Source organism: Thunnus thynnus, chromosome 17, assembly GCF_963924715.1.
Source record: "Thunnus thynnus chromosome 17, fThuThy2.1, whole genome shotgun sequence".
Taxonomy (NCBI): Eukaryota; Metazoa; Chordata; class Actinopteri; order Scombriformes; family Scombridae; genus Thunnus; species Thunnus thynnus.
In genome coordinates, this window is record NC_089533.1 from 8,607,723 (window position 1) to 8,624,190 (window position 16,468).

Below are 16,468 nucleotides of genomic sequence, written 5' to 3' on the forward strand. Positions count from 1 at the left end.
CATCCTGGCTTTACTCACACTATTTGTAAGAGGCTACAGAGGTAGAGGAGAAACATAGTATCTTCATACCTTCATAGTATGCTGTTTCTTGCAGTTAGTATACAAGAACTCAACATACGGCATTGTTTTATACTAGCAGGAAATGATGAAATACATGTGCTGTGCAAAGGCATCAAACTGTGACTTCAGAATGCCACAATCCACTATTACTTTTAATTTTGTCCAGCTGTGAGAGGCTCCTCCATGTAATTTGTGCATTGCATTGTGTCCATTCACACCACACCACACCACACTCAAAGGGTATTTTTAGTATGCAGACCTTACTGTTTTGAGTATACTTTTTTTTTCACTTTTCCAGTGTGAACACACTTCACACTGAAAATCTGCTAGGAGTTATAGTGTAGATTTGGAACATGTCCTGTGGTGTGGACATTTCCTGACCAACAGTGCCATCTAGTGGTTCAAAAGGGCAAAAACAACTACAAAAAACCTTTTTGGCAATTCAACCAGAATATTTATTTAAATTTCATCTCATCTTTTGTTTTAGTTTATTTACAAAGGCCACGATAAATGATGTAAAATTACCAGTACATGCACAATATCTGCATGCAACACATACATACAGTGCATATGTATACACCACTACATTTAATGTTAAAATTCAGTCGCCAATTAAAAACAATTAAAATAGCTAAAAGAAAAAAAAAAGACAGAGAGATCATGAGGAAATCATCTTTGTGATCAAAGGTTCATGATGGTTAAGATTCATGTAACAGCAGAGTTCATTTTGTACTTTGTTTCTGTGCTTGATTTGAGATGAAGCAGAGGAAATACACACAAAAACACGCAAATGCAGTTAAGACCTTAGGCATCAACAAAGCTGTCATGCTAATTTCAAGCATGATCGATGCGTAATAGATTTTAGCACACTACTGCCTCACTGGCCCAGCAGCACAAATACGTGCTAGCTATGTAGAGTGAATTTTTAAAAAGCATGTGTTCATATTTAAGTACCTCAAACAATAAAATGATGGCTTATCTTTTCTAAATGAGCACAGACGATCACAGATACAGCTTTGAATGAAATACAGCTTTGAATGAAAGAAATACAGATAAAAACTGTGAAATGGGGAAAAACCCACAGAGACCTCTCTTACTGTGTCAATCAGTGGTCATGTCAGGGAAGTGGTCTTGGCAGTATTCTTCAAAGCTGAACTCTTCAACGGTGAAAGAAACATCCTTCCACTTCTTCACAGTCACCCTGCCCTCAGGGGTCTCCAGGGCAAAGTTCTTAATGGCTATATTGGGCAACAGGGCGACCTTCCTGTACTTCATCTCAAATCCCCAATCCTGTGAATTTACACAAGAATAAAACTTACACCTCAACATGAGCACCAACATCAGCTTTATTATGAACTGCCTTGAGCATTTTCTAAGTTTTACATTAATATTTGACAGAAGGCCTACTGTACCTTGTTGCAGTTGCCATTATTGCAACTGATTATGCGTCCAGGCTCCCAGTCCTCAAAACTCCTCTCTATTGCAACCTGCCCACCGACTTTGTAGTGATTACTGAGAACAAAGACAAGCCAAAATTAGAGTGTTTTGTTAAGACTCTGGCCTGTATATAATTTTGCATTAACTCTTAAACCAAAAAGACGTCAACTCACCGAAAGTCAGGATTCACGTTGACATAGTGCGCATCTTCAAGAAGTTTAATGTCATTGCCAGATGCCACGCGCTGAAAACAGTTTCGACACACGAGCTGGACACTGGACGCAGAGAAGCGACTCCTCCTCCTCATTTTTTGCATCTCTGCAACTTTACTGCCAATAATTGCCTCTTTTTGAAGCTCACTTATCTGGAGACAAAGAAGAGTAAAATGTGTTGGCAGAAACACTAAGCAATGTGAGAAAGGGGTAAAGACGGACACCACACCCTCACCTTTTTTTGAAAATCATGGGGGCTCATCTCTTGGACCTCAGCAATGGCTTTTCCAGTCAGCTCTTCCAGAAGTTCATTGATGTGTTCTCTGCGCTCTTCCCGCCCCCCTTTCTGTGCAACCACTGAGTACTGACTGTCTTGTGCTCGGGCACGTCCGCTGGCCTGCTGCTGGGCAATCTCATTTGTAAGCAGTCCATAGCGTACCACCAGGTTGCATTCAGGGATGTCAAGGCCTTCTTCAGCCACACTAGTGGAGATTAGGAGGTTAAGTCTACCGTGGCGGAAATTCTTGATCGTGTCTGACTGCTCATTCTGCAAGGAAAGGATGCACAAAAAGAAAGTACAGACTAAGTCACACAAACACATCAATAGAGAAGTTGTTACTTAATTGGAAAGCTAATAGGTGAATATTGTATGTCAACACACCTGTGTCATGTGATTAATGCTATTGCCAGCCCCTGTGAGGACTGCTGCCTCGATGCCAGCTTCCTGTAAGGCTGTATTGTTGAGGACCCAGTCATGTAGGCAGCGGGTGCTTTTACGAGTTTTACAGAAGAGGATCCCTCTTGATTTCTCACCTGGACCAAACTGTTTTAGAAGAACGGTTTGAAGTTTGCCCATTTTGGGGTTCTCATACTGAGAATTCTTTGCTATTTCCTTCAGCTCCACTTGATTCTCTGCATATAAGTGAGAATGATATATATGATAGGTTGCATGGTGAAAACAGTGAACTACAACATAAATAAAAATCATTCAGCCAAACATACAAATAGACAAGGAGCAAATATTTCTGGACTCCTACCTTGGAAAAGTCCCACCAGGAAGAAGTCTGTTCCATCCATGGCAAGCTTGGTACTGTAGAAATCCTTTAAGGAGCGGTAAGCATCTATCATTCGCAGGGTGTCATTGATGAGCAGGGCGTCATTGTATTGTCTGAGATGGAGTGCACATTGTGCCAGAACTCTGTTGCCATCTTTTACCCCTGGTCCAATAAATACACAAATTATGCACAGGTGTCAACAGAAGTATTCTATTCCCTGGACATTTGATTTTCATTTAATTTTTTCGCCCCTATCAGTCAAAAAGGCAAACGTGCAATCCCTTAAAGCAATGGCATTACATTAGAGGATGAAAAAAGAAACTGTGTTCTTACCTCTCTGCTCTAGAAGCACCACATCTGCCTCATATTCTTGTGTGCCGCACTGTCTCAGTCTGAAGTCATGGGGAAGGGTCATGAACTCGTGGATCATCTGCATCATCATCTTCAGATGATCCCCGAATGGATCCTAAAAGAGAAAAGATTTTCTTTGTGTCCAATATATGAATCATTTTTATGAATTCATGCAGTCAGGAAAAGCATACATGGAACACCATAACCAAGTGGCTGGCATAGTATACAGGAATTTCTGCACTGAGTATGGGCTGGAGGTCCCGAGGTCACAATGGAAGACACCTCCTAATTTGGTTGAGAATGACCAAGCCAAGATCCTGTGGGACTTCCAGATCCAGAGACAAAGTGGTAATGGCTAACCGACTGGACATTGTGTTGATTGACAAACAACAGAAGAAGGCAGTAGTGATAGATAGCAACATCAAGAGGAAGGAACACGAGATGCTTGAAAAATACCAAGGGCTTAAAGAGGAGCTAGAAAAGATGAGAGGAGTAAAGGCAACAGTGGTGCCAGTGATAATTGGAGCACTGGGGGCTGTGACCCATAAACTGGGAGAGTGGCTCCAGCAGATTCCAGGTACAACATCTGAGGTCTCTGTCCAGAAGAGCGCAGTCCTAGGAACAGCTAAGATACTGCACAGAACCCTCAAACTCCCAGGCCTCTGGTAGAGGACCCGAGCTTGAGGAAGACACACCACCACCCCCCATGGGAGGGGGGTGAGAAGGGGATTATTTTTTAGATATATGAATTATTTTGATGGCTTAAGTTTTTGTTTGTTTAAAAAAAATATCAGACAATCCCATTAAAGATTCAGAGCAGTCTATGTTGCTTTTATTCCATTTATCTCAATGTACCCAGATCAGGCCAGTTTGGGGCGTTGTGTATGTTTTCATTACTGTGTGTCACTGTGTGCAGCTGTTTCTGTTATTACCACTTGAGGACGCCAAATTCGGAAATGTTTAAATCCTGTAGATGTTTTAAAGTTTAAAAAGAAAGAAAGAAAAAATCTTACGTGAGGCCTTGTTTCCACAATGTCAAATGTCTTCATGGGTCTGGGAACCTTCTTCTTCAGCTCAGGAGCGTAGTTTTTGGTTGAAACTATGGCTGAGTCCAGATTGGCACAAATCTGTGAGGGAGAAAGATCAAAGGAGATCTGACAAACCTGCTCATATTAGTAACAAATACAGTGAAAGCAACTATGTAAACCCTCACCTGCAGTACATGCTCCACAGCGTTTTTCAGAATCCTTGCACCCCCCGTCCCCGGCGATGCAGTGAGACCCAGGATCTGTGGCAGTTTTCGTTCACCTTTCAACTTTTTCTCCAGGTAGAATCTCATAATCTTGTTGTAGACACCCTCTTTGTGAGTGTGGTGACACTCATCAATAATCAGCAGAGTAATGTCTGTAAGGAACCATGAATGCATCAAGGATCTCTGTTTGTGGATCTTATTTTCTATTAAGGAAGGCAATTAGAAAACCTATCCCACATCTCATCTGATCAAAAATATCATAATCGAGGCTGTTAAAGCTCCATTTTACTGACCTGAGAGCTCAACATGTTTGGTTTCCTCCATGTTAGTCAGAGCATTAAATAAGATCTGTGCAGTGCAGATGACCACGTCTGACTTTTTCACCACTTTTCCAAAGAAGTCCTTCTGTTCACTGTCTCCACTGACTGGCTGCAGGGTGTACTCATCGCCCAGGTGAGGCTTGAACTCTTTGGTGTAGTGTTGGTCCACTAGGTGAACCTGCAGTATAGAATACATCAATGCATTTATACTATGGTAACAACAGTCTATCCTTCACATATATTTGGCTTTCTTCAAGCAAACTGGTGGGGAATTTCTTTCTTTCTTATTAATATGATGAAGATCATTCTGAATGTGTTTGCCTGTATTTGTCCATTTGTTTGTATTTTACCTTGTTTACCAGGACCACCACCTTAGCCTGTGAGGTAGTCTCCAGATGTTTTTGCGCCACATACACAGCAGCACGAGTCTTTCCTCCTCCTGTCGGCAGCCAGATAATTATATTCTCTCTTCGAAGAGCCCTTTCAACCACTTCTCGTTGGTATGAGTAAAGTCCAAAATCTGCCATCCTGCACTCTTCTCCTATTCGACAACACATGAGAATTACACAGAATTCACGTACTGTGGAAAAGAACTGGACAGTAGATCATCTATCAGTATGTCAAAACTATAATCATTAACACCATAAAGTCCCAATCGATCACAGTAGAGAGTTAGCGTGAGAAAAACAACAAGCATTCTGAGGGAGATAGATGCTGACTAAATTAGCCACTCCCTGTTATTTATCAAACAGCTGTTAGAGAGAAAATCAGCATTTATGAACTCACCAGTCAGCTGTGATAGTGAACTGTGCAGGTTTTGGAGCTGTTTCTTGTCCACTGTCAGCACACAGTGTGGGTGGAGGGGTTTTAAACTGGGTTGTGATCAGCTGTGCGAAGTCGAGAAAGGAAAACGAAAGTAAACCCTTTGCCCTCTGAAAAAGGGGTCCCACTGAGGGAGGCTCTGGAGGACCAACAGCTAGTTGTCGTTATCCAGTGACAAGGGAAGCTTGAACACATGGGTATAGATGAGGTCTTTTGTAATGTGGTCATGGTCAAACCTACAGTATATCCAATTTATAGGTAACCTATGTACTTAATGTATTTATGTACTCTTATGTGTGGCTTACAGCTGAGGTGCTTTTTTGAGTGTTGAAAACGTCCTTAGTTTTTGCGTACACCCTAACTGGGCCCTACTTGTTTCTTCATTCCTTCAGGAAATCAAAACCTAAAACCCTTTGTTAATGTTAATGCTGGAAATGCTTGTGGTTGCTTTTACAGTAATTTACGTCATCTAAAGAGTTTCTGCCCTCCAGCTGTTCAGCAACTTCTTGATTTTGTTTGCAAGTCATTGTTTTGTGAAGATGTTCCACACTCAAACATACTGTTTGTGACTAAATATTCATTTATTCACTTTATAAGCGCGAAAAGTACAGGAAAAAAGTGTGACCTAATACAGTGGTAAATTAGTTTCAACTGCAGATTATTTATTATAATAACAATTAAAGGATAGTTGAAAGTGGAGACCATCACAAATTCTAGGACCTACCTCATGAACAGTTGATGAGGATAAAACTGATCCGGGTACTGGCGCCAGGCAACAGATCCTATAATCTAAATTAACAAACACTTTTATAGGCCTCACTCAAAATAATACTGTACTCTCGTGGCCACCACACTACACACCCACCAACCTTGCCTGTCTTAAAAGGGGGATAGAGGTAATGTAGAGACCTGCCTACCAATGGGTGGTGCTTTCTATGTGAGGGTCTATGTTGGTCAACCCATCACATTAGGTTACAATGCACTGTGGATGTACTCACCTCCACAATATTCCCTCCACATATTTGATGAAATACCCTTATCCCTACATAAAAAGATGGACAAAAGTATAATCACATGACACTGAAAAAGTATAAGAAATCAATATGCTGAATTTCATACAAACAATACAGTACATAATACATATAATATATATTCAGGGGATGCCTAACTATGCACAAGGTGACATGAAGGACCTGTAGAAAAAGTCTATTAAGTATATTAACCATAATTAACCACATAACAAGATTCATACAAATTCCATACTGATAGCACTCAACATTCATAACAGGTTTTTAAAACCTGTTATGATCATCTGTGTAATACAGAGAAACAAAAGTAAAAACTGAGTGCAGAGTGGCCCTTCTGAGGGAGGATCTGATGGAACAACAGATACTGTTCATTATGCAGCGACAGGACCTAAACTGCAGATACATTAAATAGTTATTTAACAAACCTTTTATGATCCAGCCATGTGTAATCAAATCATATATGTATTTGTCTCATTCTGTACACTGTATGTGTCTGATTATAAAGGTGTTTCATTGAAAGCATTCAAAAGGGAGAAGCCACTACAAACATTGTCATGTTTTGTATACAGTACACCCTGATTGGGCCCTAGCTGATGCTCTTCCTTGTCAAGAAAGCAAAACCTACAACCAACTGCCAAAACCTCAAAAACAAACAGGACAGGACAAGTAGTTTTTCATTTTAGTTACTAAAGTCAGTTGTGGCAGCACACTGACTGGAATTTGTTGTTAAAAGAGCATCAAGCTTTCTTCAACAGAATTTAATCTATATTTTGAATACTTCACTAAAATTAGTGTAAATACATTTGCAAGCTTAATCAGTGGTGAATAGCTTAGATAAACACATTTGCACACAACAAATTAAAAAAAAAAACCTAAAATCAGCTTACAGCTTGAACATGGGTCTGAACATTTGACCTGCTCAAGTTTTCTGCTGGTGGTATCAAATTTTAAGTTAAGTCACAAGTGAAATGTGTGTTTTAAGTTTTTCTTTTTTATTTCATCAAGTCTGAAATCCCCCAGTTCTGATCTAGTTCTGTTTTGAGTCCACGTCAGTGACTCAAGTCCATGCCTGTCTGGTTGTGAACTTTTCCGTTGGTAATCAACGATTCATAACCTCTGTCAGTTACAGCTTAGGAACCACCCGCACATTGAAGAATTGTTTATTAAAAAAAAAACCTTTATTGTCATGAACAGTATTACAGTTACAGTAATTGGCATTTATATCATAACTAGAGACATTAGCCATCCTCAAACTGGTGGAAAGACTGACCTTGACTGAAATCATATTTTCAAAATCAATTATGTGTTTAGAATTAAGAAAATAATGTTACCCAAACCCTTCTTATAGATAATGCTCAATATTTGCCTTTTTCCTGACAGTCAAAAATATATATACCATGGAATCAAAAAGAAAAGCAGCAATCATTACATTTCAATTGGTATTTGCATTGATAAACAACTTAAATGATCAATTAATGCAACTGTTTTCGATTAATTTTCCATCAATCAACTAATCGGCTAATTAATTTGTTTTCAGGGCTACTCAACAAAGCACTGCCCATCTTTCAAAGTATGTCTGCCACAATCCACTATTATTTTTAAATTTGTCCAGCTGTGAGAGGCTCCTCCATGTAATTTGTGCATTGCATTGTGAGAGAATGTTGTCCATTCACACCACACCACACTCAAAGGGTAGTTTTAGTATGCAGACCTTACTGTTTTGAGTATACTTTTTTTTTTTTCCACTCTTCCAGTGTGAACACATTTCACACTGAAAATCTGCTAGGAGTTATAGTGTAGATTAGAAAACAGGCCTCTTATGTGGACATTTCCTGACCAACAGTGACATCTAGTGGCTCAGAAGGGCAAAAAAATTACAAAAAATTTTTTGGCAATTCAACCAGTACATTTATTTAAATTTAAATCTCATCTTTTGTTTTAGTTTATTTACATAGGCCATGATAAGTTATGTGAAACTACTAATACATACACAATATCTGCATACAACACATACGTGATCAAAGGTTCATGATGGTTAAGAGTCATGTAACAGCAGAGTTCATTTTGTACTTTGTTTCTGTGCTTGACTTGAGATGAAGCAGAGGAAATACACACAAAAACACGCAAATGCAGTTAAGACCTTAGGCATCAACAAAGCTGTCATGCTAATTTCAAGCATGATCGATGCGTAATGGATTTTAGCACACTACTGCCTCACTGGCCCAGTAGCACAAATACGTGCTAGCTATGTGAATTTTTAAAAAGCATGTGTTCATATTTAAGTACCTCAAACAATAAAATTATGGATTACCTTTTCTAAATGAGCACAGACGATCACAGATACAGCTTTGAATGAAATACAGCTTTGAATGAAAAAAAAATACAGATAAAAACTGGCTTGTGAAATGGGGAAAAACCCACACAGACCTCTCTTGCTGTGTCAATCAGTGGTCATGTTGGGGAAGTGGTCTTGGTGGTATTTTTCAATGTCAAACTCTTCAACGGTGAAAGTAACATCCTTCCACTTCTTCACAACGTCCCTGCCCTCAGGGGTCTCCAGGGCAAAGTTCTTGATGGCTATATTGGGCAACAGGGCGCGCTTCTTGTACTTAATCTCACTTCCCCAATCCTGTGAATTTACACAAGAATAAAACTTACACCTCAACATGAGCACCAACATCAGCTTTATTATGAACTGCCTTGAGCAGGACAGCATGTGTTTCTGAGTTTTACATTAATATTTGACAGAAGGCCTACTGTACCTTGTTGCAGTTGCCATTATTGCAACTGATTCTGCGTCCAGGCTCCATGTCCTCAAAATTCCTTTTTAGCGCAACCTGCTCACCGACTTTGTAGTGCTTCCTGAGAACAAAGACAAGCCAAAATTAGAGTGTTTTGTTAAGACTCTGGCCTGTATATAATTTTGCATTAACTCTTAAACCAAAAAGACGTCAACTCACTGAAAGTCAGGATTCACGTTGACATAGTGCATTTTGTCAAGAAGTTGAATGTCACTGCCAGATGCCACACACTGAAAACAGTTTCGACACAAGAGCTGGACACTGGACGCAGAGAAGCTTCTCCTCTTGTCCGTTTTTTGCATCTCTGCAACTTTACTGCCAGTAACTGCCTCTTTTTGAAGCTCACTTATCTGGAGACAAAGAAGAGTAAAATGTGTTGGCAGAAACACTAAGCAGTGTGAGAAAGGGGTAAAGACGGACACCGCACCCTCACCTTTTTTTGAAAATCATGGAGGCTCATCTCTTGGACCTCAGCAATGGCTTTTCCAGTCAGCTCTTCCAGAAATTCATTGATGTGTTCTCTGCGCTCTTCCTGTCCCCCTTTCTGTGCAACCACTGAGTACTGGCTTTCTTCTTTCCGGGCACGTCCGCTGGCCTGCTGCTGGGCAATCTCATTTGTAAGCAATCCATAGCGTACCACCAGGTTGCATTCAGGGATGTCAAGGCCTTCTTCAGCCACACTGGTGGAGATTAGGAGGTTAAGTCTACCATCGCGGAAATTGCTGATCGTGTCTGACTGCTCATTCTGCAAGAAAAGGATGCACAAAAAGAAAGTACAGACTAAGTCACACAAACACATCAATAGAGAAGTTGTTACTTAATTGGAAAGCTAATAGGTGAATATTGTATGTCAACACACCTGTGTCATGTGACTAATGCCATTGCCAGCCCCTGTGAGGACTGCTGCCTTGATGCCAGCGTCCTGTAAGGCTCCATTGTTGAGGACCCAGTCATGTAGGCGGTGGGTGCTTCTACGAGTTTTACAGAAGAGGATCCCTCTTGATTTCTCATCTGGACCAAACTGATTTAGAAGAACGGTTTGAAGTTTGCCCATTCTGGGGTTCTCATACTGAGAATTCTTTGCTATTTCCTTCAGCTTCACTTGATTCTCTGCGTATAAGTGAGAATGATATATATGATAGGTTGCATGGTGAAAACAGCCAAACATACAAATAGACAAGGAGCAAATATTTCTGGACTCCTACCTTGGAAAAGTCCCACCAGGAAGAAGTCTGTTCCATCCATGGTGGTGGTGGTACCGTAGAAATCCTTTAAGGAGTGGTAAGCATCTATCATTCGCAGGGTGTCATTGATGAGCAGGGCGTCATTGTATTGTCTGAGATGGAGTGCACATTGTGCCAGAACTCTGTTGTCATCTTTTACCCCTGGTCCAATAAATACACAAATTATGCACAGGTGTCAACAGAAGTATTCTATTCCCTGGACATTTGATTTTCATCTCATTTTTTGCCCCCTTTAGTCAAAAAGGCAAACGTGCAATCCCTTAAAGCAATGGCATTACATTAGAGGATGAAAAAAGAAACTGTGTTCTTACCTCTCTTCTCTAGAAGCACCACATCTGCCTCATACTCTTGTGTGCCGCACTGTCTCAGTCTGAAGTCATGAGGAAGGGTCATGAACTCATGGATCATCTGCATCATCATCTTCAGATGATCCCCGAATGGATCCTAAAAGAGAAAAGATTTTCTTTGTGTCCAATATATGTATCATTTTTATGAATTAATTATTATTTTGATGGCTTAAGTTTTTGTTTGTTTAAAAAAATATCAGACAATCCCTTTAAAGATTTGGAGCAGTCTATGTTGCTTTTATTCCATTTATCTCAATGTACCCAGATCAGGCCAGTTTGGGGTGTGGTGTATGTTTTCATTACTGTGTGTCACTGTGTGCAGCTGTTTCTGTTATTACCACTTGAGGAGGCCAAATTCGGAAATGTTTAAATTCTATTGAGGTTTTAGTGTTTGAAAAGAAAGAAAGAAAAAATCTTACGTGAAGCCTTATATCCGCAATGTCAAATGTCTTCATGGGTCTGGGTACCTTCTTCTTCAGCTCAGCAGTGTGCTTTTTGGTTGAAACTATGGCTGAGTCCAGATTGGCACAAATCTATGAGGGAGAGAGATCAAAGGAGATCTGACAAACCTGCTCATATTAGTAACAAATACAGTGAAAGCAACTATGTAAACCCTCACCTGCAGTACATGCTCCACAGCGTTTTTCAGAATCCTTGCACCCCCCGTCCCCGGCGATGCAGTGAGACCCAGGATCTGTGGCAGTTTTTGTTCTCCCTTCAACTTTTTCTCCAGGTAGAATCTCATAATTTTGTTGTAGACATCCTCTTTATGGGTGTGGTGACACTCATCAATAATCAGTAGAGTAATGTCTGTAAGGAACCATGAATCAATCAATCAATCAGTTTTTATTTATATAGCGCCAAATCACAACAAAAGTCGTCTCAGGGCACTTGAATGCATCAAGGATCTCCGTTTGTGGATCTTATTGTCTACAAGGGAGGCAATTATAAAACCTATCCCACATCTCACCTCTTTGGAAAAAAACCCACCATAATCAAGGCTGTTAAAGCTCCATTTTACTGACCTGAGAGCTCAACCTGTTTGGTTTTGTTCGTGTCAGTCAGAGCATTGAATAAGATCTGTGCAGTGCAGATGACAACGTCTGACTTTTTCACCACTTTTCCAAAGAAGTCCTTCTGTTCACTGTCTCCACTGACTGGCTGCAGGGTGTACTCATTGCCCAGGTGAGGCTTGAACTCTTTGTTGTAATGTTGGTCCACTAGGTGAACCTGCAGTATAGAATACATCAATGCATTTATACTATGGTAACAACAGTCTATCCTTCACATATATTTGGCTTTCTTTAAGCCAAATATATGGCTTAAGGTGAAGAATTTAACTTTCTTTCTTATTAATATAATGAAGATCATTCTTAACTTTGCCTGTCTTTGTCCATTTTGTGTATTTTACCTTGTTTACTAGGACCACCACCTTAGCCTGTGAGGTAGTCTCCAGATGTTTTTGCGCCACATACACAGCAGCACGGGTCTTTCCCCCTCCTGTCGGCAGCCAGATAATTATATTCTCTCTTCGAAGAGCCCTTTCAACCACTTCTCGTTGGAATGAGTAAAGTTCAAAATCTGCCATCCTGCACTCTTCTCCTATTCGACAACACATGAGAATTACACAGAATTCACTTAAAAGAGATCAGGGTAACATGAGCCACTTTTTACATTTGATGATTTTACTGCAAAATAAAATTGTATTTGTTTCAAATAATAGTTAATATATATACCCCTGGTTGTTGTGTACCCATGGAAATTAAAAACAAGTTATCTAATTATTATGGTTTTAGAACAATGACCCATCAAAAAAAGTAAGTCCTATGGTACAACTAAAATGAGCATGGGGATGGGGTAAGTTGAGTGCTCTCAGGGTAATTAGTGCTACCATTTTGAGATAATTTTGAACTTCATTAATGCCATCAATTTAACAAAAGGCAAAAACTCATTCTCTTAAGTAAAATGATATGTTTGTGTCTTGTTGTTCAACATGTTACCTAAACACTTTCAGTAAAGATTAAACTGTGATCTGTGTGTTAGACACAGAAAGAATGTGTGTGTAAATGTGCTTTTGTGTATACAGACAGGTGACATATTAAAACGAAAAACTGGAACAGGTCTGAATGCTGACCCCTACAGTGAAGGGATCTGGGGGCTCTGTTATGCTGTGGGGGGTATTTTGCTGGCATAGTTTGGGTCTGCTTGTCCCCTTAGAGGGAAGGGTCACTGCAAATCAATATAAAGTTGTTCTGAGTGATCACCTTTATCCTATGATGAAACATTTCTATCCTGATGGGAGTGGCCTCTTCCAGGATGACAATGCTCCCATTCATAGGGCACGAGGAGTCACTGAATGTTTTTATGAGTATGAAAATGATGTGAATCATATGCTATGGCCTTCACAGTCATCAGATCTCAACCCAATTGAAACCTATGGGAGATTTTGGACTGAGGTGTTAGACAGCGCTCTCTACCACCATCATCAAAACAAGGGAATATCTTTTTGAAGAATGGTGTTCATCCCTCCAGTAGAGTTCAGAGACTTGTAGAATCAATGCCAAGGTGTATTGATGCTGTTCTGGTGCCCAACACCTTACTAAAACACTTTATGTTGGCTTTTCCTTTAATTTGTCACCTGTCCGTATGTACAGCATGTTCGTGTGGCTTAAACTTAACATTAGTCAACAATTAGGTATTTATTCATCAACATTGTAACACTTGTAACAGTGATCAAACATTAACATGAACAGTGTCTCTGGTCTCTTGAATATCAGAAAATAATTTGGGGGGGGTAAATTGAGCCATTGACTCAACTTGCCCCAACATCACTGGCACGTTTTACCCCACAACTTCCATTTTGACATAACTGTTTCATACAGTGGTTCAGATCCACAGTTATGCTAAGTTTATGACCTTGTTTTGTAGCTTAGACTGACTTAAATTAACACGTAATAATATCCAAAAGATATCTGTTTTAATTAAGATACGAGACTTAGAACTTTAGCAACATGATGAATTCACTTGGCATGTCAAAAATATTTTTTTTTGCTCTGTTTTCCTGACCACTATCTCCATGTGCTTGAGTCCAAGATGGATTGAGTAATATGAACTATATCCTCTTAATTAGTGGTCACATGTTTACTTTTGTTTATGGTTACCTAGATAAAGGGGGTGGCTCTTTTTACCCACTGTCTCAATTTACCCCGTTCTCCCCTACTGTGGAAAAGAACTGGACAGTAGATCATATATCAGTATGTCAAAACTATAATCATTAACACCATAAAGTCTCAATAGATCATAGTAGAGGGTTGGCGACAATAAAACAATGAGCATTCTGATGGAGATGCATGCTCGATAAATGAGCCATTCCCTGTTATTTATCAAACAGCTGTTAGAGAGAAAATCAGCATTTATGAACTCACCAATCAGCTGTGATAGTGAACTGTGCGGCTTTTGGAGATGCTTCTTGTCCACTGCCGGCACACAGTGTATGTGGGGAGTTTTAAACTGGGTTGTGATCAGCTGTAAGAAGTCGAGAAAGGAAAACGAAAGTAAATCCTTTACACTTTGAAAAGGGGTCCAACTGAGGGAGGCTCTGGAGGACCAACAGCTAGTTATCGTTATCCAGTGACAAGGGAAGCTTGAACACATGGACATAGATGAGGACTTTTGTAATGTGGTCATGGTCAAACCTACAGTACATCCAATTTATAGGTAACCTATGTACTTAATGTATTTATGTACTCTTATGTGTGGCTTACAGCTGAGGTGCTTTTTTGAGTGTTGAAAACGTCCTTAGTTTTTGCATACACCCTAACTGGGCCCTACCTGTTTCCTCAGCTCTTCAAGAAATCAAAACCTAAAACCTTGTTAATGTTAATGCTAGAAATGCTTACAGTAACTTATATCATCTAAAGAGTTTCTGCCCTCCAGTTGTTCAGCAACTTATTGATTTTGTTTTCAAGTCATTGTTTTGTGAAGATGTTCCACACTCAAACATACTGTGTGTAACTAAATATTCATTTATTCACTTTATAAGCGGGAAAAGTACAGGAAAATAGTGTGACCTAATACAGTGGTAAATCAGCTTCAACTACAGATTACCAACTATAACTCATAAATTAAAAGAGCAGGAGACGTGCATTCAATTCACAAGAATGAAATTCTTTTAAATGACCAAATCATAAATACCAAAATGTAAAGAAACCAATCAATTTAAAAGCATCTTTATTACAGTAAAATGTTAAAAAGCTATCATTTTATGAATAGGTTTTTTTTATAAAAAAAAAAAAAAAGAAAAGAAAAAAGAAAGGGGGTCTTAAGGACTTGCTGCAGGGAGATATTATACTAAATCCCACATGTGCTCAAGACAGTATGACACTGCAAACTTAGGTTTAAACTGCAAGTCTACAAAAGCTTTAGTGAATATGTCGACTACAACTCATGACTCTCACAAAAGCGTGCAGTGAAGAGGGACCAAAGTTTGGCCTACTCCCTGCAGTTCCTTGCCCCTGCTCCAAAGGGAAACAAAAAAAAAATAATAAAATAATGTTTATGGCTCATCATAACAGTTTTTTCACAAAAATATAGAATGATCACAGGGTAAAACCTTGAATATCTGTCCGACACAATTAAAACTAGCCGAGTTATTGCAGATAAAACACAAGATATATCGCTGAGTTGAGTTCAGGAAGGACTATGGTCTTGGGGATTGGGAACTCAGCTAAGAGCAAACATCATTGACTGGCTCCAGACAGCAACATTAATTATAATAACAATTAAAGGATAGTTGAAAGTGGAGACCATCATAAATTCTAAGACCTACCTCATGAACAGTTGATGAGGATAAAACTGATCCGGGTACCAGGGCCAGGCAACAGATCCTATAATCTAAATTAACAAACACTTTTATAGGCTTCACTCAAAAATATTACTGTACTCTTGTGGTCACCACACTACACACCCACCAACCTTGCCTGTCTTAAAAGGGGGATAGAGGTAATGTAGAGACCTGCCTACCAATGGGTGGTGCTTTCTATGTGAGGGTCTATGTAGGTCAACCCATCACATTAGGTGACAATACACTGTGGATGTAATCATGTCACACCCTGCCTGGACTTTGAGTGTTTTTTGGACTTTTTATGTTCTTGTGTTCTTTGGGGTCTCCTGGTTTGCAGGTCTGTTTAGTCCTTCTGGTCATATGGGTTTTCTTATATTTAGGTGGTGGGTTTGGACTGCCTTTTATTGTTTAGCCTGGTGTGTTGTATACTTAGGTTTCGGTTCATGGTGGTTCTTGGACAGGTTGGTGTGGGTTGTATTTAGAGTATTGTGTTTTCTGGGTTTTGGTTTTGTTGATGTGTTTCCCTTGTGTATTCATGTACTCCTCCTCACCTGCCCTGCATCACCCTCGTTAGCCCTGCTCTGCGTCTTCCCCACACCTGCCCTGTATCAGTCTCGTCAGCCCTGCCCTGCTTCCTGTGTCCCCCTCAGCCAATCACTCCCAGCCTGCCCTTGTGTCTCGTCACCTGTTCCCCAT

At 39.9% G+C, this 16,468-nt stretch overlaps 2 protein-coding genes across 3 annotated transcripts; both read right to left on the minus strand.

Annotated features, from left to right (window-relative positions):
- Positions 1–494: 494 nt before the first annotated feature.
- dhx58 (DEXH (Asp-Glu-X-His) box polypeptide 58) lies at positions 495–6,330 on the minus strand. 2 transcript variants are annotated; one of them, XM_067615903.1, is made up of 13 exons: positions 6,234–6,330; positions 5,474–5,574; positions 5,038–5,228; positions 4,661–4,865; positions 4,329–4,519; positions 4,129–4,242; positions 3,098–3,230; positions 2,747–2,926; positions 2,371–2,621; positions 1,945–2,256; positions 1,671–1,861; positions 1,473–1,572; positions 495–1,350 (listed from the first exon to the last, which is right to left on the minus strand). In XM_067615903.1, exons 3-13 carry the CDS (start codon positions 5,212–5,214, stop codon positions 1,162–1,164), a joined length of 2,043 nt encoding a protein of 680 aa, XP_067472004.1. In that variant the 5' UTR covers positions 5,215–5,228; positions 5,474–5,574; positions 6,234–6,330; the 3' UTR covers positions 495–1,161. The 2 variants fall into 2 exon arrangements, with proteins under 2 accessions (XP_067472004.1, XP_067472003.1); XM_067615902.1 differs by lacking the exon at positions 6,234–6,330 and having other exon boundaries at positions 5,474–5,611.
- Positions 6,331–7,703: 1,373 nt separating this feature from the next.
- Positions 7,704–15,903, minus strand: LOC137201055 (ATP-dependent RNA helicase DHX58-like). Its single transcript, XM_067615906.1, has 13 exons — positions 15,758–15,903; positions 14,355–14,454; positions 12,341–12,531; positions 11,955–12,159; positions 11,549–11,739; positions 11,349–11,462; positions 10,894–11,026; positions 10,544–10,723; positions 10,198–10,448; positions 9,772–10,083; positions 9,498–9,688; positions 9,300–9,399; positions 7,704–9,166 (listed from the first exon to the last, which is right to left on the minus strand). Exons 3-13 carry the CDS (start codon positions 12,515–12,517, stop codon positions 8,978–8,980), a joined length of 2,043 nt encoding a protein of 680 aa, XP_067472007.1. The 5' UTR covers positions 12,518–12,531; positions 14,355–14,454; positions 15,758–15,903; the 3' UTR covers positions 7,704–8,977.
- Positions 15,904–16,468: the final 565 nt, after the last annotated feature.